The sequence below is a fragment of the Corythoichthys intestinalis genome, chromosome 16, assembly GCF_030265065.1.
Source record: "Corythoichthys intestinalis isolate RoL2023-P3 chromosome 16, ASM3026506v1, whole genome shotgun sequence".
In the NCBI taxonomy this organism is placed as follows: Eukaryota; Metazoa; Chordata; class Actinopteri; order Syngnathiformes; family Syngnathidae; genus Corythoichthys; species Corythoichthys intestinalis.
Window position 1 is genome coordinate 51,574,550 of NC_080410.1, and position 24,104 is coordinate 51,598,653.

General features: G+C 41.5%; 1 protein-coding gene across 1 annotated transcript; it reads right to left on the reverse strand.

Annotated features, from left to right (window-relative positions):
• Positions 1 to 8,642: 8,642 nt before the first annotated feature.
• Positions 8,643 to 18,355, reverse strand: paqr4a (progestin and adipoQ receptor family member IVa). Its single transcript, XM_057817010.1, has 3 exons — positions 17,470 to 18,355; positions 13,784 to 14,002; positions 8,643 to 11,647 (listed from the first exon to the last, which is right to left on the reverse strand). Exons 1-3 carry the CDS (start codon positions 17,747 to 17,749, stop codon positions 11,214 to 11,216), a joined length of 933 nt encoding a protein of 310 aa, XP_057672993.1. The 5' UTR covers positions 17,750 to 18,355; the 3' UTR covers positions 8,643 to 11,213.
• Between the last annotated feature and the right edge of the window lie 5,749 nt (positions 18,356 to 24,104).

Below are 24,104 nucleotides of genomic sequence, written 5' to 3' on the forward strand. Positions count from 1 at the left end.
AAGCGGTGACACAAGTCAAACAGGGCCACTGGACGAGGTGGGAGGGTGTCGAGAAGAGGAAGCTCTCATGGAGTGAAATCTGGGGCATGGAATCCAACAGGTTGAGTTTCATCGTTCGAGCAACGTATGATGTGCTACCATCTCCCGTAAACTTGCAACAATGGTTTGGAAAGGACCCAGCATGCCCCCTGTGTGCGACCCCAGCAACAGTCAATCACATCATGGTGGGCCTCACTCGAGGCAAATACACATGGAGACACAACCAGGTCCTCAGATGTCTAGCTGATAAACTTGAGCGCAAGAGGGTTTCCATCAATGCCCAATCTATCAACGAGCATGCATACCAACACCCACCATCGTTTGTTTGGGAGGGGGAAAAGCAAAGGTCAAGGCCCTCACACCCTGACCTGGGCCCACTGAATGCAGCCAGGGACTGGCAGATGCAGGTCGACCTAGATCGGAGCCTCATCTTCCCCCCGGGGATCGCAACGACCACCCTCCGTCCAGACCTCGTCCTATGATCCAATACATCCTAGCTTGCCTACATCACTGAGCTAATAGTTCCTTAGAAGGATGCCATCAAAGAAGCGTATGAACGCAAGAAGCTGCGGTACTCCGACCTAGCGGCCTGCAGCAGAGGACAGAGGCTGGAAGGCGAGGGTGCGCCCGCTGGAGGTGGGGTGTAGGGTAGAGGTTTTGTGGCCAGTTCAACAGCAAAGCTCCTTAGGTAAATTGGAGTAAGGGCACACACAGGCCATTAAGGAGCTGGCCAACAACGCCGAGAGGGCAAGCCATTGGCTGTGGCTGAGGAGGAGCGACACCATCTGGGCCGCTAGGGCAAATGCTTAGCCCTGAGACGCACACCCAGGAGTGATCAACCTGTGGTGGGCCATCCTCAGCTGAGGGCGTCTTGTGATCGAAACACCCCGTGATCTGAGGACACAACTGACGATGTGTCTCAGTGGCTGAGCAGAGCCTTAAAGCAGCAGCTCCAAGTCCATCCGGGTATGCGGTGAGGTGCAAGCTTGGCTCAGGAAGGAGGACACCCCTGCCATGCATAGTCCTGGGGATCGTTACCAGGGCTGAAAGTGGGCCAGAACGGTCAGGAACGCAGTTCCGGTATAAGATTCAGGGCAGGAACGCAGTTCCGGTATAAGATTCAGCTGTAATGGTACATGGTGCTTTGATTCCGAAAATATGACGGCAACTGTCAAAACGCTATGCAAAAAAAAAAAAAAAAAAAAAAAACTAAGCTGCCACACATGCATTTCATCTCCAGGAAGAAAACAATCTACCAACATCAGATTTACATACACAAGTTTTAACAACAAGCATAATAAAGTACTTGTGTAGCGTGATCCGTTTCCACTGATATTTATTATTTATTTTATTCCAAGGACGGCATGGAGGTTTCCCAAGTTTCTGCAGTTATCTGAGTCTGACGATGATGAATCACGTTAATGGGCAAATGCACGCAGCAAAGCAAAACGCCTGGACTCATTTATCCGTTCAATTGGCTGACATACTGACATGTGATCAGCAGAGATAGTTAGCTCTGATTGGTTGAAATGTGCATGTTTTCTGGAACAGTAAAAAAAAAAAAGTTTGTTGAATTGATGCAACAAAAAAAGGGCAATGCAACAAAAAAAATGGATCAAATCTTTAAGAGCAAGGAAATAGTTCAGGAGGCTTATTTATCATATTTAGTTTTATTTGCTCTGATGTGGAAGTTCAGAACATCTTAGCTGTCAATGTGCACTTTGGACTTATATTCATTTATGTCAGGCTACTTATTCATTTCCTTATTATTTAAAAAAGTCAATGTTTGCGCCATCTTCAAAATATATTCCATTTCACTCTGCATAATATAAGTCATTTGTACTTCTTTTTCTGAATGTCTTTTACTTATTTAAAAAAATGAAAAGTAAATGTTTACATTAACTTCAATTTTAATATACATCCTATGTTCTTAAGTAGTTAAAATTGAGATTTGGCATTTAGTATGTGAGGATATGAGGGAAAATAAAAATTAGGAGATGGAGGTTGGGGTTATTGCTGTGTTTGTTAACCTTTATTTTGCAAATCATTGAAAAAAATACAATTTTGAATCAAAATCAGTTTTTTATGTACTATAGAAATAACTGTGCCAAAACAATTTTCTTTGCATTTCAGTAGTACTAAGAGGTTTGACCCCCTTCCACCAAAATGAAAATAAATAAACAAAATTTCTGTCTCCGTGGCGACCTTCACGTCGGAGAGTTCCGGCAAGAAATTCTAGCCACTTTCACCCCTGATTGTTACACCAAGTCCTTTTATCGAATCTTGAGGGGAATTCTAAAATCAGGCCGCTTAGGACAGCTATACTTTTCGCCAAGATCGTCATCCATTGAATATGTTATGTCGTGCCAATGTAGTTACCCCCAGTTGCACTGATGTGTTTTGGTGATGTACAGTAGTTATCTACGAGGTATTAAAACATGGCCCATCCATAAAAATAAAAATAAACATTTTCTCTCTCCACCATCACCATCCACCACTCTCACCATTTTGGTGGTGCTCTGGCTTTTCATGGTCCACATTTTCAGTCCTTGGTTCTTGCTCAGTAGTTGTCGCTTTTGAAAGCTTAGCTATGAAAAAATGACGTATATCTGTCTTGCCAATTCAGGCCTCGGGTGGTTTTTGCTAAGCAAAGCAAATGAACGCCTAAGGTGCTAGTCACATGATCTGTTTGAAAAATAATTTCTCCCATTATAAAAATGGTCAGTACTTACAGTATATAGCGCATTTGTCTGCATGGTTACCATGCCCAAAGCGCTTTACATTAGCACACATTGACCCGTTCACGCACACATTCACACACCAATGGGGCTGCTGCCATGCAAGGTGCTGTCAACCCATTGGAGGCAAATCAGGATTCAGTGCCTTGCCCAAGGGCACTTCGACAGTGGGCAGTCGTAGCCGGGAATTGAACCGCTGACCCTTCGGTCCAAAGACAACTCCAGCTACCAACTGCCCCACAGCTGCCCACAAATATCTCTCTATCCATAAAATATTTTTTTGTACATTTCATTCATTTTTGTTGTTTGTTTTGTTGCTTTACGACTTTTATAGACAATATTTTACCAGAAAACTCTGAATTTTAAAATCATATATAGAAAACTCAATTACATGCAATGACACCCTTCAGCCACCAGAGGGGCCTGCCCCCATTAAACTTAAAACTCACCTTGCAACGTATGTTTAATATGCTTATTCTTTAACATTATCTGTTAAATTATCATTATTAATTAATTAGTTAATTATTATTAACATCTGTCTATTTTAGTAGTCGATTAATCGATGGACTAGTTAGTTCGAATAATCGAGTAATCGGATAAGGAACACGAAAAATTCAAATACCTGAGCTGAGCCTCAAACGGTGATTTTTTTAAATTTTTTTATGAGGATCTATGTACAACAAAAGAACAATTGGCGAACTTACATAGAAAAAGTCCGCTAGCTTAAATGCTATAAAATGCCAACTTTTTTTTTTTTTTTTACAATACTGTTAACAAATGGTTCAGACACATTCCCACAAAAAACGGCTAAATATACTATAATAAACTAAATTGTGATTGCATTACAAAAAAAACATGAGCTCAAACAAAAACTTAGCTTACGTTGGTCTTTACGGGGAGCAGTTGGATTCAGCCATGTGAAAAGAGGCAGACCAGAGGTCAGTGTATCCACCCTAATCAATAAAACTAAATGCAAACACTTTCAAAATAAACCATTACAACGCCACTTTAATTAAACGAATACTCGAAGCAACAAAATTTAATTCGAATATTTTTTTCCTAATCGAATACTCGAGTTAATCGATTAATCGTTGCAGCACTACATGGTTGAAAAACAAACAGTCAATGTGACATTGAACATCAAGGACCCCAGATTAGAAATCAATGATGGCGTCTAATTCTGACGCTGCATGGTCAACAGAAGACACAGGCAAATATTTACAAATATAGACTTCCTTTATTGCACAATGGAGACAGTAGCAGAGAGTTCACGGACCGCAAAACGGCGCCACCTTGAAATCCTCAGTCTCGGGACAGTCGATGGATTCGGGCACCCGCGATACATATATTCCCGTCCAATTTTGAAAAAGTGCATCTCCGTCGGCCGACAGGCAGCGCCGTCCGGAGGCCGTCGACGGGACGGGTCGCCGAATTTGCGGCACATTTACGCAGACGGGAGGCCGGGCTCGCCTTCCGCTACTGTTACGGCACCTGAGAAGACACGGCGAGCGTCCGCGTTCCCCGTTTTTGACTTCTTATGCATAGATTGACCCGCGTTTGCCTCCGTTTTCTGGCTAAAAGTCATACCGCCTGTATGTAGGTATACACGATATATTTACATGACTTTTGTGGACTCGGAGCCCTTTTGAGAGCAGAGGAGGGAATGTCGAGGCTAACTCGCTAGTGTCTCTCATGCAATGGCGGGCGTTGGGACATGAAAAAAAAAATAAAAATAGAACATCCAGAAACAAACTCAGTGAAAGGTCCTTTAGTGTGACAATACAGTATTCTGAGAAAAAAAAAAAAATCCTGCATTTGCTTTAATGAAGTTTGTAAACGCATGTACAGTCCCTGACAAAAGTCTTGTCGCTTATCCAATTTGTAGAAACAATTGCTAATAACCTGACTTTTAATTATTTAATTGGTTTCAGAAATGAAAGCTAAGATCCCCCCCAAATGATGTTGAATGTGTTTCACTGATTATCATTTAATGAAGACATAAAGGTCAAATTTTGGCAAGACCAAAGTTTTGTCGCCTACAGAAAGTAGTGTCAAAACTGAACAAAAAAGTACTTCAAATACAAAAATATGTTACATAACATACGCGAATTAAGTAGTGGTGCTGTGAGATCCAAATTGAATATTTTGTACGACTTCCATGGGCTTCGGCAAAGATCCATTCAATTTATTGATGAAGTCATCAGGAAAATCAAAGAAAGCAGTCTTGCATGCCTCCCAGAGTTCATCAACATTCTTGGGTTTCGTCTTCCATGCTTCCGCTTTCATCCTCTTCATGTCTGGTGACTGGGCTGGCCAGTCCTGGAGGATCTTGATTGAAGTATGCGATGTAGCACCATCCTGCTGCAGAATGTGTCCCTTTTTATGAATAGGAATGTAAGAGGCAGCTAAGATTTGTTGATTTTTCAGACTATATTTATATTTCAGATCTCTCGCACACCCCCATACTGGATGTAACCCCAGACCATGATTTTGCCACCACCAAACTTCACTGTTTTCTGAGTTAATCTCGGATCCATGCAGGCTCCAGTAAGTCTCCTGCAATATTTGCGGCGACTTTGGTGTAATTCAATGGAAGATTCATCTGAAAAATCCACCTTTTGCCACAAAACAGTGAAGTTTGGTGGTGGCAAAATCATGGTCTGTGGTTACATCCAGTATGGGGGTGTGCGGGAGATCTCCAGGGAGGAAGGCAACATAAATAATCTGATATATCATCAAATCTTAGCTGCCTCTTACATTCCTAAGCATAAAAAGGGACAAATTCTGTAGCAGGATGGTGCTCCATTGCATACTTCAATCTCTACCTCAAAGTTCCTCAAGGCAAAGAAGATCAAGATCCTCCAGGACTGGCCAGCAAAGTCACCATTGAGCATGTCTGGGGTAGGATGAAAGAGGAAGCATGGAAGACGAAACCCAAGAATGTTGATGAACTCTGGGAAGAATGCAAGACTGCTTTCTTTGATGTTCCTGATGACTTCATCAATAAATTGTATGAATCCTTGCCGAAGCCCATGGAAGTCATACAAAATATTCAATTTGTATCTCACAGCACCGCTGCTAAATTCACTTATGTTATGTAACATATTTTTGTATTTGAAATAGGGCTGTCAAACGATTAAAATTTTTAATCGAGTTAATTACAGCTTAAAAATTGATTAATCGTAATTAATTGCAATTCAAACCATCTATAAAATATGCCATATTTTTCCGTAAATTATTCTTGGAATGGAAAGATAAGACACAACACTGATATATACATTCAACATACGGTACATAAGTACTGTATTTGTTGATTATAACAATAAATCAACAAGATGGCATTAACATTATTAACATTCTCTTAAAGCGATCCATGGATAGAAACACTTGTAGTTCTTAAAAGATAAATGTTAGTACAAGTTATAGAAATTTTATATTAAAACCCCTCTTAATGTTTTCGTTTTATTAAAATTTGTAAAATTTTCAATCAAAAAATAAACTAGTAGCTCGCCATTGTTGATGTCAATAATTACACCATGCTCACTCATGGTACGAACCGATAAAATCAGTTGGACCCAAGCGCCAGCAGAGGGAGCCAAACACCAAAAAACAAGTAACAAGCATTTTAGTCTGTTTGAGCGGGGCATGTGCGTTAATTGCGTCAAATATTTTTACGTGATTAATTTAAAAAATTAATTACTGCCCGTTAACGCGATAATTTTGACAGCCCTAATTTGTTTAATTTTCACACTACTTTCTGTAGGCGACAAAACTTTTGTCTTGCCATAATCTGAACTTTATATCTTCATCAAATGATAAACTTTTTTCAGTAAAACAAATTTATTTTTGTACATTCAACATCATTTGGGAGGGTCTTCACTTTCATATTAGCCATTTCTGAAACCAATTGAATAATTAAATGTCAGGTTACTAGCAATTGTTTCTACAAAATGGATAAGCGACAAGACTTTTGTCAGGGACTGTGACAAAATTGTAATGACAATCCAAGTCTAAACAATTCTGAGTTGAACATAAGTAAACTTGAGTTCCCCCCCCCAATGATAAGTCAATCCCCGCCGAGAAAAATACATAAAAAGTATAGTTGTGAGATATAAATGGTAGATACATTACAAAACGTGCGTTATATTTTAATATTTTTGTTTCTGACACTGGCCTTATTTGCGAGCACTCATATTGGATAAGTAAAACTACTATATCACGATATACATACCACTATCTGGACCAAAAAGTACAAATAAAATCGTTTCTGCTGCCAAATTTTGTTAGTTTTAGACTAATTACCACAATTGGCGGCGGACGATAGAAGTCCACGCCGAATGGACTGAACAACGATCGCCGTCGAAACATGACCACGGCATTGATATGGATGCATAGGTTGGCTACGCTGACATTTCCCAGTCCGTCCTAGCCCGCCTGACACTTAACAGCGGAGGTGGAAGTCAGGTCTGAATATTTTAGGTTTGGAACCAGTCCCAAGCATCCGTCGTGCATATGTACGCCACATGATGGCACTGTTTTTCCTCTAAATTGACTCCTAGAAGAGCAAATTACCACAAGAAATGCCTTAGTTACTTTGAGAATAAATTAATCAGTAAAGTAACAAGATTACTTTTTTAGGCGTAGTTTAAGGCCAAAGTCAGGCTGGCTTGGTGAGTGACAGTGGTATGAAAAAGTATCTGAACCTTTTGGAATTTCTCACATTTGTGCATAAAATCACCATCAAATGTGATCGGATCTTTGTCAAAATCACACAGATGAAAAAACAGTGATTTAACTTAAACCACCCAAACATTTATAGGTTTTCATATTTTAATGAGGATAGTATGCAAACAATGACAGAACAGGGGGAAATGAGTAAGTGAACCATCACATTTAATATTTTGTGCCCCCCCCTCCCTTGGCAGTCATAACTTCAACCAGACACTTCCTGTAGCTGCAGATCAGTCTGGCACATCGATCAGAACTAATCTTGGCCCATTCTTCTCTACCAAACTGCTGTAGTTCAGTCAGATTCTTGGGATGTCTGCCATGAATCGCTGTCTTTAGGTCATGCCACAGCATCTCAATGGGGTTCAAGTCTGGACTTTGACTTGGCCATTTCAGAAAGTGTATTTTGTTCTTCTGAAACCAGCATCCATCCTCTTTTTAGCTTCAACTGTCTGACAGAGGGCCTCAGGTTGTCCTGCAAAACTTTTGAATTCATTCTTCCATTAATGATTGCAAGTTGTCCAGGCCCTGAGGCAGGAAAACAGCCCCAAATCATGATGCTCCCTCCACCATGCTTCACGGTGGGGATGAGGTGTAGATGTTGGCGAACTGTTCCATTTTTCCTCCACACATGATATTGTGTGTTACTCCCAAACAATTATACTTTGGTTTCATCCGTCCACAAAATATTTTGCCCAAACTTCTGTGAAGTGTCCAAGTGCCTTTTTGCGAACATTGAACGAGCAACAATGTTTTTTGTTTTTTTTAAGACAGCAGGGGCTTCCTCCATGAAGTCCTCCCATGTACACCATTCTTAGCCATAGTTTTACATATAGTTGATGTGTGCACAGACATTTTGGACTGCGCCAGTGATTTCTGTAAGTCTTTAGAAAACACTCTAGGGTTCTTTTTTACCTCTCATAGTATTCTGCACTTAATTCTTGGCTTCATCTTTGGTGGACGGCCGATTTTACTTTTACTGTGCAAGTTAGCCAATTGTTGTAAACATTAGCTATATATAGCATTTAAGCTAGCCATTCCGCTAGCCTTAGTGTTTAATGCAGTATATAGCATTTAAGCTAGCGGACTGGCTAGCTTAAATGCTATATAATATTAATGTTTACAACAATTGGCTAACTTGCATAATAAAAGTCCGCTAGCTTATATGCTATATCATGCTAATGTTTACCAGATAGCATGATATAGCATTTAAGCTAGCAGACTTGCTGTATAATTGTGGCAGTGACGGATGGAACTAATGTTTACAACAACTGGCTAACTTGCATCATAAAAGTCCGCTAGTTTACATTACATGTAAGCTAGCGGACTTGCTATATAATGCTAATCTTTACCAGATATTTTCTGGTGCGCACCGGATACTATCTGGTGCGCGCCAGATACCTTAAATTCATTTGATGTCTGTTGATGTCTGTTTAAGTGTTTAAAATTTGATCCAAATCTTTTTTCTAATCTGAATTACTTCAGTTAATCGATTAATTGAGTTAATGCAGCACTACTAGGGACCAAGCGTAGGCCTCAGGAGAACGTGCCAATAGGCCGAAACATCCTCATTCATAGTCATTGGAAGCTTGTGGACAACAACCATTTAAAGAAACTGAAGACATTAACCACATGCGAGAAACAAAGTGCAGTCTTGGTTTCTGCGTCACAAAGATATTGGACTGTGATTTCTATAAGTCTTTAGCAGACACTGTGGTTCTTTTTTACCTTTCTGAGTATTCTGCGCTGAACTCTCGGCGTCATCTTTGGTGGAAAGCCACTTCTTAGGAGAGAAGCAACAGTGCCAAACTCTTTTCATTTGTAGACAACTTCTCTAACTGTCGATTGATGAACATCCGGATTTTTAGAGATGGTTTTGTATCCTTTCCCAGCTTTAGACAAATCAACAATCCTTGATCAAAGGTCTCTAGACAGCTCTTTTGACCGAGCCATGACACACATCAGACAATGCTTCTCATCAAGACAATTCTTACCTGGTGTGTGTTTTATAGTGGGCAGGGCAGCTTTAAACCAATCATCAGTGATTGGACACACACCTGACTTAAATTGTTTGGTAAAAATTGGTTTCAATTGCTCTTTAAGTTTCCTTCGGGAGATGGTTGACTTACCGTATTAGCCAGAATATAAGACGGTGTTTTTTGCATTGAAATAAGACTGAAAAAGTGGGGGTCGTCTTACATTTGCATTCTAGACGTTATATCCATTCAAGACGCTAGATGGCGCCAGATATCATTGAAGCGATGTTTTGTCATGACAGATCTCAGCTACTCTCAAGTTTAACCAGTTTGCATTTTTGCAATGTTTTTCCTTATTCAGATTTGTTTCAAGACTACAGTTAGACTTCACTTTGATGGTTATTGCAGTTATTGCAATTTTGTTGTTTTATCACAACAGATTGGTTTATTTACATTTCAAAAACCAGAAGCCATTCATTTACGAATGTGATTGCACTTTAGTTTACATATTTAAATGTTCAGATATTAAGATTTGAATGAGGAAAAAAAAACATGCTTTTTCTCTCAAATATATTGTTATAATCATTTGTTTCGGATGTACTGTAATTATTTTCTGTATAAAAATTAATTTGGTGTTCAAAAAGTTTTTTCAAACTTGAGTCTTGAAAAAGAGGGGGTCGTCTTATAATCAGGGCCGTCTTATATTCGGGCCAATACGGTAATATTCTGGCAACTTCATTGTGAATATGTCAGCATTTTTTGTATTTTCTTTTTTTTTTTAATAAAAAAGCACCAAATTATTTAGAGGGGGTTAAGAATAGCCCAAACGACACCAATGCTCCACACACATTCCTTTTTTCTTTTTCTTGTGTGTCAACTTCTGCTTTTAAACGTTATTTTCATAGTTCTTCGAAATTCACGATTTGCATTTGCGGTACTTATTTTTCCCCCTGCTTTCATTGTTTGCATGCTATCCTCATTAAATTATGAAAACCTATAAACGTTTGGGTGGTTTTAGTTAAAGCGGACCCAGTTTTTACATCTGTGTGATTTTAACAAGGATCAGATCACATTTGATGGTGATTTTATGCAGAAATGTGAGAAATTCCAAAAGGTTCAGATACTTTTTCATACCACTGTAACTTACTTACTTTAATAATAATCAGTAAAGTAACTAGATTAGACTAGACTTTTTTGAGGCATAATGAGTAATTAAATTACTTTTTCAAGTAACCTGTGACAACACTGGTTAGCGTCATCACTGCCGAAAACAACATTGTTGCCACGTACCTTGCACGTGGCCAAAGTCAGGCTGGTTTGCCGAATTAAGGTAAGATTAAACAAGCATATATATAAGGGATCTATCCATTTTTAACACTGCTTGTCAGTGTCGCGGGGTGCTGGAGCCTAGCCCAGCTGACTAAACCCTAAACCGGTCGGGATAAAATGTTTTTCTAGAAAACGCATTTTCAATGTAGCCCCTACGGGGGAGTCGGCTTACCTAATTCACTGCCAGAGACGTCGTTTAGACGCCCCATCCATTTGGACCGCGAGCCGTCATCGGCGGCCCAAAGGATGGGGCGCCTAGCGCCTTCACTGGTGCTGAAACATGCCCATTCGCTGCCAATTGACCGTCAATGGCAGTAAATAAGTTGTAATGAGTCTTAAAACGGCCACCTCAAGTTCCACCGGAGTGCCGCGGAGCCAGTTCCGCGTCTCCGGTCGAGGGGCCTCAGTCGGAGGGACATCGGTAGCTGTTGATCCACAGCAGGTCGTCCAGGACCCCCCAGTGCAGGTAGAGGATGGAGATGACCACCAGCACGTGCATGATCTGGTGGCTGTTGCACCAGTAGTCAAAGAGGCCCGGGCGGAAGCGCTCGGGCACGCGGGCAATGTTGATGACGCCGCCCAGCACGGCTAACGCGTCCATGGTCAGGAAGTGGCGCAGCGAGGTGGGACTACCGCCGCCCACGCCTGCCCAGCGCAGAACGAAGAAGGAAAAGCGGAAGATCGCCTGCCAAGCGAAGGACCGCAGCCGGCGCACGCTACTGCGCGCCGTCACCGCGCAGTAGATAGCGTAGCCCGACAGCAGGATGTAGAGCCACAGCGCTGCGGTGCGCGTCCGCGGGTAGCACAGCAGCGTGCTGTACAGGATTGGCAGCGCCCCTAAAATTCAAAAAGACGTTTGCCTCAATCCGTCGCGTGCACTTATTATTAGAGATGTCATTCCTAACCCTAACCGATCACGTCATTTTCAAAGTATCAGAATCGGCAAAAAAATATCGGACATGCCTTTTTTTAATATATATACATTTTTTTATTAAATCGTTTTCTAATGGTATTTAACATTACAGACATAATGTGTTACACTCTTCCAGAGTCTTTAGTTTAAGGTTAAGGTAGGCTTATCAAATTTATCGCGTTAACAGCGAGAATTAATATTTATTACAATTATCACAAGAGTTGTTCCGATCATGTTTTTTTGCTCCGGATCCGATCCGATCCCGATCGTTTTAGTTTGACTATCTGCCGATCCCGATATTTCCCGATCCGATTGCTTTTTTTTTTTGCTCCCAATTCAATTCCAATCATTCCCGATAATTTTTCCCGATCATATACATTTTGGCAATGCATTAAGAAAAAAATGAATAAAACTCGGACGAATATATACATTCAACATACTGTACATAAGTACTGTATTTGTTTATTATGACAATAAATCCTGAAGATGGCATTTACATTATTAACATTCTTTCTGTGAGAGGGATCCACGGATAGAAAGACTTGTAATTCTTAAAGGATAAATGTGACAAAATATTGCCATCTAGTGTATTTGTTGAGCTTTCAGTAAATGATACTGAAGGCCATGCCCAATGCATGATGGGAAGTGGAACCGTGACAAGTGAAACCACGACAGTGCGTAGTGCTACCAATTCATATATCTTCTCTGCGATGGGATATAATTCAAGGTATTAAGAAAAAGATCAATGATACCTTACTTCCCCACATTGCATCCTATGTTATTTCTAATCACAGGGGGTGGGATTGTATTGTTTTAGCCAATTAAAATACAGCTCCAAAGGCTGCCAAAATTCATTCTACTTATAATTCGCTGCCTTTTAACTCTCTCTATTGGCAAAACGGCGCCATTTCAGATGGAGCGCGATAATGCATGGGTCAGTCGTACAGTTCATGCAATAGTTGCGTTAAATAATTTAACGTGATACATTTAAAAAAATATTAATTACTTCCGTTATTGGGGATAAATTAGACAACCCTACCTTAAGCCTAAACTAAAGACTCTGGATAAGTGCAACATATTATGTCTGTAACGTTAAATACAATTAGAAAACGATTTAATTAAAAAAATAAATTAAAAAATTAAAAAAGGCATGCCCGATATTTTTTTTGCCGATTCCGATACTTTGAAAATGACGTGATCGGACTCGATCGATCGGCATCCCGATCGATCGGGACATCTCTAATTATCACGTTACAATATTTAACGCAATTAACGCATGCGCTGCACGACCCACTCACGCATTGTCGTGTTCAATCTATAATGCCGCCATTTTACCTATACAGTATATAGAGCTAAAAGGGAGCGTAAAATGAGTAGAGAGAATTTTGGGAGCCTTTGGAGCCTTTTTCTAAATGGCTTAAGCCTTACAATCCCTCTCCCAACGATTAGAATAATCATGGGAAGCAATGTGGGGAAGAAAGGTAGTAGTTGATCTTTTCCTTAACACCCTATGTTATTTCCCAACGCAGAGAAGATATAGCAATTGGTACCACGACGCACAGTCATGGTTGCACTTCCCATCATGCATTCGGGGAGAAGTTAAATAGCTACAGAATCATTTACTGAAAGCTCAACAAATACACTAGATGGCAAAATTTAGTCACAATATACAAAGTCACATTTATCCTTTAAGAATTACAAATCTTTCTATCCGTGGATCCCTCTCACAGAAAGAATGTTTGTAATGTAAATGCCATCTTGAGGATTTATTGTCATAATAAACAAATACAGTACTTATGTACTGTATGTTGAATGTATATATTCGTCCGAGTTTTATTCATTTTTTTCTTAATGTATTGCCAAAATGTATATGATCGGGAAATTGTTTCGGGAATGATTGGAATTGAATCGGGAGCAAAAAAAAGCAATCGGATCGGGAAATATCGGGATCGGCAGATACTCAAACTAAAACGATCGGATCGGGAGCAAAAAAACATGATCGGAACAACCCTACTTATTATTTAAAATATTTTTTTCTATCGTCAGTTTCTGGCCCGTACCCAGCGTGTTGATCATGCAAATGCCGCACACGTCCAGCTTGAGCAGCGTGTGGTAGACCGGCTCGCCGCCCTCGTGGTTCATGAAGAGGTGGTAGAGCACCGAGCCCAGCTGCGGCGACAAGCAAGCCAGGAAGTGCACCACGCCCAGCCACGTCACGCTGATCTGGGACCAGGGGATGTTGAGGGGCAGCAGCACCAGGAAGCACACCAGAGGGATGCCTAAAAGGGAACAGGAAGACCTCACCATCAGGAGGGACATCCCATCCCTAGCCACCAGGAAGGGATGGGACGTCCGTTGCGGTCAATGACAGCCAATGAGCCAGAACTCCAATGTCGGCGAGGAATGGGGCGCTAAGCCCAATCGGGCGGGGTCAGAGGAAGCGGTATTTGCGTTCGGGCTTGGCTTTGGTTACAATTTGCAAATGCAGACAGACAAAGCCTCTCCTGTCTTTTGCAAGTTCCACACCTGCTAGCAAATCCAGGTTCCTGTACCACCAAAACACAACAAGATTTGTTGCATTTGGTACTGTTTTTCTGGTAAAGAAACCATTAGGGGTGGGAACCTATTGTTACCTCACGATACGATACGATTTGCGATACGGAGCTCACGATAACGATGATCTCAAGATATGGCGATACAACGACTATCGATACATTAGTCAGGAAAACATTCTAGGATATTCTACAAAACAACTACCGTAAATTCCGGACTATAAACCGCTACTTTTTTCACTCCCTCAGTATCATGCGGCTTATAGTCCAGCGCGGCTTATTTGTTGATTTATTTGGGTTAATAGGTGACACTTTATTTGAGAGCTGCGTCATAAGACCGTCATAATTATAACACTATCAAGGGCATTAATGAATGCTTATGACAGATGTCATTGTCATCCGGCAAACTATGTCACTAACTCCATTTATGTCCAGCTCGGATCTTTTAAATCTATTCAAAAGTGAGATAATTTGCCAATGACACAGAATGACATCTGTCATAAGGATTCATTAATGCTAATGGCAGTGTCATGTCATAATTATGATAGTCTTATGGCACGACAGTCAAATGAAATGTTACCAAATACCATAACTAGCAATTAATGAAACAACTGGAACAGCAACTGAAGAAATAATTGGCACATAACATGAATTTTGATTGTTATTTACATCTGTAGCGCTGCAATGCATGCTAGGAGGCATATTGGAGAACAACAGTGTTGACGGCAGGTGGCAGCAGAGGTTGACTGCCTCTCCAAGGGAGCAGTAATGTCCAAATGAAGCTTCTTGAAGCAATGGTGGTTCATTTGGTCTTATGACCGTCATAATTATGACATGACACTATCATGGGCATTACTGAATGCTTATGACAGATGTCATTAAGTGTCATCCGGCAAACTATGTCACTATCTCCATTTATGTTCAGCTCGGATCTTTTACATCCATTCAAAAGTGAGATAATTTGCCGGATAACCCCAAATGACATCTGTCATAAGCACTCATTAATTGTCACAACAGTGTCATGTCATAATTATGATTGCCTAATGACAGTTTTATGGGGCCACTTTCGAATAAAGAGTTACCAAATGCCATCTCTAGCAATAAATGAAACTGAAACAGTAACTGAAGAAATAATTTGCAGAGAACATGAATTTTGATTATTTACATCTGTAGTGCTGCAATGCATGCTAGGAGGCATGTTGGACGACAACAGTATTGACAGCAGGTGGAGCAGTGATGGGCAAATTAAGCTTCTCGAAACAATGAAGCTTTTCAGCCTATTGGTTCAAAGCTTCATGGTGGTTCATTTGGTCTTATGACAGTCTTACGGTGCCGCTGTCAAATAAAGTGTTACCGGTTACTATCTTTTGGTGTAAATATTCCATAATACAGTGAGGAGTGCTGCGGCTTATAGTCCAGTGCGGCTTATCTGTGAACATACTTGGATAAAAAGAATATTCATTCATTCATTCATTTTCCATGCCGCTTTTCCTCACGAGGGTATCCTGTAAAAATATTGGAGTAGAGAGACTGAAACAATGACATTTTGCGGCTCTCTTCGTCGCATTTTCCTCATTCTGAATAATTCCCCCTCAATGGGCTGTATAGTAAAACCGATGAGCCCAGTCTCCCGCTGACGTCATCCACCCGTTGGGGACGCTTGAGCCCTATAATGGTAGGCGTGGCTAACCGGCAGATTAAAAGACTAATTTCTCGTCATCTGCGCTTTGCTAAATTGTTGTATATAGTCGAATCGTCTCAAAATATGATTCTAATTCACATAATAATGACATTTTAGACTTTTTTTTTCTCGCGTCATATGCTCTTTAAAACATGTTTTGTTTTCTCCTTGAGATAACTTGTCGTGATTTGGTCTAAACAACTAAAAATTGATTTGGTTTTATTGTCTATTGTGGTTCCTCGGTTTTATTATTATTATAGTTATTCTTTGTTCCTCACAATCGACTTACATATGCTTCAATGGAGTCCAAGTACATTGGCATCAATGGAATTGACATACATATCTGTCAATGGCATCTGTGTACTTGGGCGTCAATGCAAAGTAAATGTCTTTGGAAATTAATGGGAAATTTGGACTTATATGGCTGTCATTGGCATGCCATTAGAAATGAAAGGGACAGTTTTTGGCAAAATTCCAGGGAACCGTTTTTTTTTTCCCAAACTCTGTACACAACTTTTAAGCCCCTCACCATCTCGTAATTTTTTATGTCCAAATTATGTGATTTGGTCAACAATTGTAGGATAAGTAGCGTTTCTGAAAAATAAATAAATAAATAAATAAATAAATAAATAAATAAATAAATAAAATTGGAAAATTGGCGTTAATGGGTGAACGAAAACATTTTTGGGGATGTTGAAAGAAAGAAAGAAAAAGTTGAGGAATTTCATTATCTGGGCCTTTGCATAGCAAAAACACCATATTACAAAATATCCTTCATCCAGATTTTTAAACTAACAACACAACATATATCTTAACTGCAAGGGCGTAGATTTGCATAAGGACGGTACAGACATAACACTACCAACTTATCAGGATGCTCAAATTGTCCCCACCAACTTTGAATCAACCTTATTTGCATTACATAATGAGTTCAGTTAGGTTGTCTTCCCATATGTTGTAAGGATAGAATCGACCCTACAATTATTAAGCGAATTATTTTCATTATGTTCAGACTTACATGCCGCCCCCTTCGAAAAGAAAGGATATTAGAATTTTTTTTCCGGCCAGCAGCAGCCACTGTAAGTAACGTAAAAAGACGTCAATGTGGTAGAGGTGGGGAACACGACACAAATTTTGCTACTGAAAGTCCGACCTGCATCGGAGTTAGCATAACATTAAACTGTGTGAACTGGCTAACCTGTAAATCTCGAGTAGAAAGCTGCGTAGAGAGAAGCGTCCAACTGTATATGTTTTCTATTGTTAACATTAATTCAACTGTGCAATTATTTATTAATTAAAATGTATTTATTTCTTTTCAACATCATACATTTAAAAAAATATTTGTATTTGCAGCCTATGCAGACAACAGAAATTCATTCATTCATTCATTCATTCATTTTCCATGCCGCTTTTCTTTTTAAAATGAAATAAATTTGGAAATCTAAGAATTGAGATGAGTATGTAGCATCTTTGAAAAGTTCCTGGACCACGAATGAAGAATATTTTGACTCACCGTGAGTGTAGATGTTGCCCAGCTCGTTGTGAAGGTAGAAGAGACTCCGGATGCAGTCCTGGACCGACGACACGGGCCTGTAGCCGGTCAGAACGTACTTGTTGAACTGCAGGTGCGGAGGCGAGCTGGCCCAGTCCAGCAGCCGCGGTCCGTTGAGGAAGGCCAAGGCCAGAGCCAAGAGCGCCGACAGCAGCACGCCGCCGAACAAGCACAGCGCCGACTGCACGCCCATGTAGACGTTGAGCAAGAGGACGGCCGCGAGAACCTTGTGAGACACCATTTCCGATCGCTGCCTTCCCACTCTACTGCCGAAGACGAACCCGCGCCGGGCCGAGCGGGGCGCCGCCTGGCCGGCCGCCGCACCGCGGAGTCATGGGGGACAATGACAGTCAGCGCGGCCTCGTCTTCATCCTCGCCGCTAGCATCCCGGACGGGGAGGCGGCCGAGTGGCGGGCACGGATGCTGCCGGCGGCCGGGGCCGACGCGCGTTCATGGGGCTCCGGAGGAATGCCGCCTCGCCTCCCCTCGCGGTCTCACCTCGATCCCCAGCCCCGCTTACGGCGTTCGCATCCCGGACGCGAGGAGGCGCTTAACCCCCTCTTACCTTCTTCCCGGCCGGCGCTCCTCCGAAAGTCTTACCGCCAAAGCACCGAAAAGGCCAGCGAATTTCCGGGCTGAGATTAGAGCTAGCAGTACCGGGCTACCGTTGTCCTGACTCGCGGGTTGGACGGACGCCGTTTATCCGCTTGTCCTCATGAAACACGCTCAGCATGATCGTCGCCGCGGCTAATGTCAACTTTTTTTTCTCCCCCGTTTATTTTGGAAACTGAATGAGAGTCTGAGGTGTCCCCGCAGGACGGCCTTGGAATGGTTCCGCTGCGGTGCGGCGCTCTAAACCAACAAGTCAAACGCTTTCAGCTCAAACTACTCACTTCCGCCTTACTGTTTCAAAATTAAAAAGCGATTAGCCGCGGTGTTAGGGCAACTCAATCGTCTTTAGTTTACCGGAAAACAAAAAAGCAATACTAAGCTACATTGCTTACTTTAAAATGGATGTACTGTACATTTCTGTAGGTTTCACATCATGAAAAGCAGCACCAAAGCATTTACTCTGAAAGGCCGGTTCCACAGTCCCGCTTTGTCGCAAAAATAATCCGAGCGCTAAACGACGGACGATGTTCCGGCGGCGCACCTTCCACTCCTAATTTCCTTATTGTGTAATATTAGTATTCTTTCCCGTCCACTTTTCGGCTCACAGCCCCCTCACTTTAACCGATTTTCACCGTTCAAACTTTGCTCCAGTTCAAATTTCCCCCCTAACAATTGCGGTTGCGGTCAGTGGTGTTACAAGGATGCCAGGTGTGGGTGGGCATTAGTCTTACCTGGGGGGGGCAAAAAAAAAAAAAAAAAGCTACAATGCTCAAGTAGGTCGAAATCCAGCGTAGGGCTACTGCACCTTAAACCATGTTTTGTTTTCTCCTTGAGATAACTTGTCGTGATTTGGTCTAAACAACTAAAAATTGATTTGGTTTTATTGTCTATTGTGGTTCCTCGGTTTTATTATTATTATTATTATAGTTATTCTTTGTTCCGCAGCCCCCTTTGAGCTCATTTTGACCCCCTTAGAATGCTTCAAAATGCACCAGGCAGGCAGGTCCAGACAGGTGCAATCTTTGATACCGTGTAAAGACAAATTCCAAATACGCCATCTAGCGCCCCCTAGCAGTCATTCTTTGTCCCGCCGACGCTTTGAGCCCTACTTTGACCCCCTCAGAAAGCTTCTCACCAAACTCAACAGCCAGGTGAACACTGGTGAAAACTGATAAAATGTAAAAGATTAAAAAAAAAAATAATAAAATATGCGTAAATGTGTGTAGCGCACCCTAGGAACAAAACCAACATTTCATTTAATTTTTTTTAAGGTGAAAGCGGAGGTAACAACGCAAAGGTTAAAACTTAGAACACATCAGTACTATATGAATGGGATACCATACGCGGTCCCCAGACTGCCGTTAGTACTACATCCAGGGGTGAAAGTGGGCGGGAACGGTCAGGAACGCAGTTCCGGTATAAGGTTCAGGACAGCTATGGTGCTTTGATTCCGAAAATATGACGACAACTGACGGCGAGGGATGGCATGGCTCAGTGGTAGAGTAGTTGCCCCCCAACCCAGAGATTGTGGGTTCGATTCTCTGCTCTGATGAACTCGCCTAAGTATTCTTGAGCAAGATACTGAACCCCATATTGCTCCTGGTGCTGCGTCACCAGTAGGTAGATGGCGATGTAGTGTAAAGTGCTTTGAGCGCCTTGAAAGGTGGAAAAGCGCTAAACAAGTATAACACCAACTGTCAAAACGCGATGTAAAAACAAAAATGCCACACATGCACTTCATCTCCAAGAAGTAAATTATCTACCAACATCAGATTTACATACACAAGTGTTAACAACAAGCATGATAAAGTGCTTGTGTAGCGTAATCCGTTTCCACCTATAGTTATAATTTATTTTATTCCACGGACGGCATGGCGGTTTCCCCAGCTGCTGCAGTTATCTGAGTCTGACGATGACGAGTCACGTCAATGTGCGAATGCACGCAGCAAAGCAAAACGCCTGGACTCATTTATCTGTTCAATTGGCTGACATACTGACATGTGATCAACAGAGATAGTTAGCTCTAATTGGTTCAAATGTGCATGTTTTCTGAAACAGCAAAAAAAAATTAAAATGGATCAAATCTTCAAGAGCAAGGAAAGAGTTATGGTGGCCTTTTTATCATATTAGTTTTATTTGCTCTGATGGGGAGGTTCAGAACATCTTAGCTGCCAATGTGCACTTTGGATTTATATTTGTTCATTTATGTTAAGCTACTTATTCATTTCCTTATGGTTAAAAAAGTCAATGTTTGCGCAATCTTCAAAATATATTCCATTTCACTCTGCGTAATATAAGTCATTTGTACTTATTTTCCTGAATGTATGTTACATATATCTTTATTATTAAAAAACACAACAAAAAGTAAATGTTTACATTATCTTCATTTTTAATATACATCCTATGTTCTTAAAGGGTATGTAACGGCAAAGGGGGTGTGAGACATCAATAGAACCGTTATGTGCCAAGATAACAAATATTGATAAAGTTAACAAAAAAATCAATCACATTAATGAGCAATTATCGAAAATAGATCGAAAATGACGAACATTTCCGAAAGTGTTCCGGAAACAGCCGAATGGGGCGGCGACGTCACGACAAGTGATTGACAGTCGAGGCGGAGCCAGGTGCCATTGTTTTTTATCGACGAGAGAGTAGCGTTCGGGTTTGTTTGACCAAAACATCACTAAAATGGTTCAAAACTGCTGTGCTATGTGGTGTACAAATAGCTATTTATCGGAAAATAGTATCCATGAGTTCCCGAACGCGAAAAAAAAAAAAGCTGGACTACGCAGACAATGGGTAAAGTTCGTCCGTGCAAAGAGGGCTAATTTTCTAGACCCAGCCTCCGGCACGGTTTTCTGTTATTTTCCACCTGAAAGCTTCTCGAACTATGGACAAGTGAAATCGGGTTTTGCTGCAAGATTGCTGCTCAAAGCAGATGCGGTGCCCACCGTACACCAGCCACCTAAATGTCCCGAGATATCAAGAAAGAGGACGATGACTGGCAAAGGAGGCTAAGGCTAAGCAAAGGAGGGGAGCAGCCAAGCTCGAAATGGCCAGAGTGAGTACTCTTTTATAGTAAAAAAATATCACGCATTGGATACAGGACTGGACACATGTATAAATTACCGCTCGTAAAATATATAGAACAAATCCTCTGATCCCGTTCATATTTGTGTCTGTTGGCAGAGTGAAAAACTATGAAAGCGCAATAAATTATAATTATTCTATACATGACTTTATTTTGCGGTCACTGTGTATCAGCTTCACAAAAAGAAATGCAAAAAATATCATTCGTTGTTTCCCACACGATCTGCTGCCGATGTTTCATCAGTGTCATTGCTCCCCTCAATGACCGTTTCATTACGCTGCGTTTGGGCTCAAATTGGTAACCTAAAACACCGATTAAAGCTTCGTAACTCTCCTCGTCACCATTAGATGAACATTCGTTACGTCGGATTCGTCGCTGAAACTAGAAACAAAATTGTCTGCCATCATCGCCGCCATTCAGTATTAAAGCACTGAGCCTTTTTCTTGTTGAAGAAACACCCCTCACTGTCAATTCGGAATTCTCTTTTATTGACAACGAGGGGTGTTTCTTCATGAGGGAACCTGGAATATGTGCAGGACGAACACAATGCAACAGCATAAACAGCTCAAAACACCGCTAATTCTCCCCTCACTAGAAGGAATTATATTGATGCAGGCAGGTTTTAGCTTGACAATCGAGCCAAATTTCTCTCATTTTCTTGTGTGTAATTACACGAAGTGGCGTGATAGGAATACAAAAGGCATGCGTTTATGGATAAATGATGGAATACTAACATTTTCCCAGGGCATGACATACTCTTTAAGTAGTTAAAATTGAGATTTGGCATCAAGTATGTGAGGAAATGAGGGAAAATAAAAATTAGGAGATGGAGGTTGGGGTTATAGCTCTTTTTGTTAATTTTTATTTTGCAAATCATTGAAAAATACAATTTCGAATGCAAATCAGTTTTTGCACGTGTTATAGAAATAACTGGCCAAATCAGTTTTCTCTGCATTTCAGTAGTTTTGACCCCCCCCCCCCCCCAAAATAAATAGAGAAATACAATTTCTGGTTCCGTAGCGACCTTCTCATCGGGAGTTCCGGCAAGAAATTCTAACCACTTTCACCCCTGACTACATGTCACGTGTCCGTGGGTGGGCACTGCCCACCCCTGCCCCCCCGGTAACGCCCATGGTTGCATTGTTTTTCAGAAATAATTTAAATAAAAAACAGCCCCATTAATTTCCAGTGGCAAAAACTAGGGCTGTCAAAATTATCGCGTTAACAGGCGGTAATTAATTTTTTTAAATTACTCACGTTAAAATATTTGACGCAATTAACGCACATGACCCGCTCAAACAGATTAAAATGAAAGCAGTGTCATGCCCACTTGTTACTTGTGTTTTCTGGTGTTTTGTCGCCCTCTGCTGGCGCTTGGGTGCGACTGATTTTATGGGTTTTCGCAAATGAGCATTGTGTAATTATTGACATCAACAATGGCGAGCTACTAGTTTATTTTTTGATTGAAAATTTTACAAATTTTATTAAAAGGAAAACATTAAGAGGGGTTTTAATATAAAATTTGTATAACTTGTACTAACATTTATCTTTTAAGAACTGCAAGTCTTTCTATCCATGAATCGCTTTAACAGAATGTTAATGTTAATGCCATCTTGTTGATTTATTGTTATAATAAACAAATACAGTACTTATGCACAGTTTGTTGAATGTCTATATCCGTCTTGTGTCTTATCTTCCCATTCCAAAAATAATTTAAAGAAAAATATGGCATATTTTATAGATGGTTTGAATTGCGATTGATTATGATTTATTAATTTTTTAAGCTGTGATTAACTCGATTAAAAATTTTAATCGTTTGACAGCCCTAGCAAAAACATGAACGTGTTTAAATTTCAAAATGTATTTTTTATCCTTGTTGGGGCAAGGTAGGCAAAGTTGAGGTGGACCAAAGTGCGACCAGGAAACGGTAGTGGAGTGAAGGGTTTTTATTGAACAATGGCGATGGTTATGGTTATGGCTGTGGCTGGGCTTCAGGCTGTGGCTGTTGTTCAGGCTGTGGCTGTTGTTCAGGCTGTGGCTGTGGTGGCTTGATAGGTGGTTGTCCTGGTGGCAAAGAACAAGATTAATCAAGAGATCTAGGAACGATTGTCAAACACTACAGGCGTAGTTGGCCGATGTACCACTGGTGATTGGCAGAATCATCTGGCACCTGCTTGCTGCCCGGGCCGCTCCTTATAAGCAGTGTTGATCAATGATGAGCTGCAGGTGCACTCCCAGGTGAGCCAGGTTAAAACATCAAAACAGGAAGTGTCATAACAATAAAAGCCAGCAGAGGGGAGTGTGGGCAAGGACCACCACAGTACCCCCCTCTCAACGGACGCCACCGGGCGGCCTGCCCGGCTTCCCAGGGTTGGCAGCGTAGAAATCCCGCAAGAGAGACGGGTCCAGAATTAGACTGCGGGAGATCCATGACCTCTCCTCAGGGCCATAGCCCACCCAGTCCACCAGAAACTGAAAACCTCGGCCGCGAGGTCGGACATCCAGGATCTTGGAGACAGCAAATGCTGGGTGGCCATCAATGAGAAGGGGTGGGGGAGGTGCTACAGCCGGAGGGCAGAGGTCACTGGAGGAAACGGGCTTGAGCAGGGAAACATGAAAGGTGGGGTGTACGTTCATGGATGCCGGGAGGTCCAAGCGAACAGCGGAAGGGTTGATGATCTTAGTGATCTTGTAAGGGCCCACGAAACGGGGGGCTAACTTGCGCGACTCCACCTGCAAGGGAAGGTCCCGGGCAGACAACCAGACCTCTTGTCCCACCTTGTATTCCGGGGCTGGTGAACGGTGGAGATCTGCCAGCTTCTTGTTTTTCTCGGCGGTGCGAGTGAGGGCAGCCCTTACGGTACTCCAGATTCCCCTAATCCTACTGATG

Excerpts from the sequence above, each read along its gene's own strand:
- paqr4a (XM_057817010.1), bottom strand. The coding sequence starts at position 17,749 with ATGGTGTCTCACAAGGTTCTCGCGGCCGTCCTCTTGCTCAACGTCTAC. Across the intron at positions 14,003-17,469 it reads GGGCAACATCTACACTCACG|GCATCCCTCTGGTGTGCTTC; the intron begins GTGAGTCAAAAT and ends GTTCCCTTTTAG. Across the intron at positions 11,648-13,783 it reads TTGCATGATCAACACGCTGG|GGGCGCTGCCAATCCTGTAC; the intron begins GTACGGGCCAGA and ends TTTGAATTTTAG.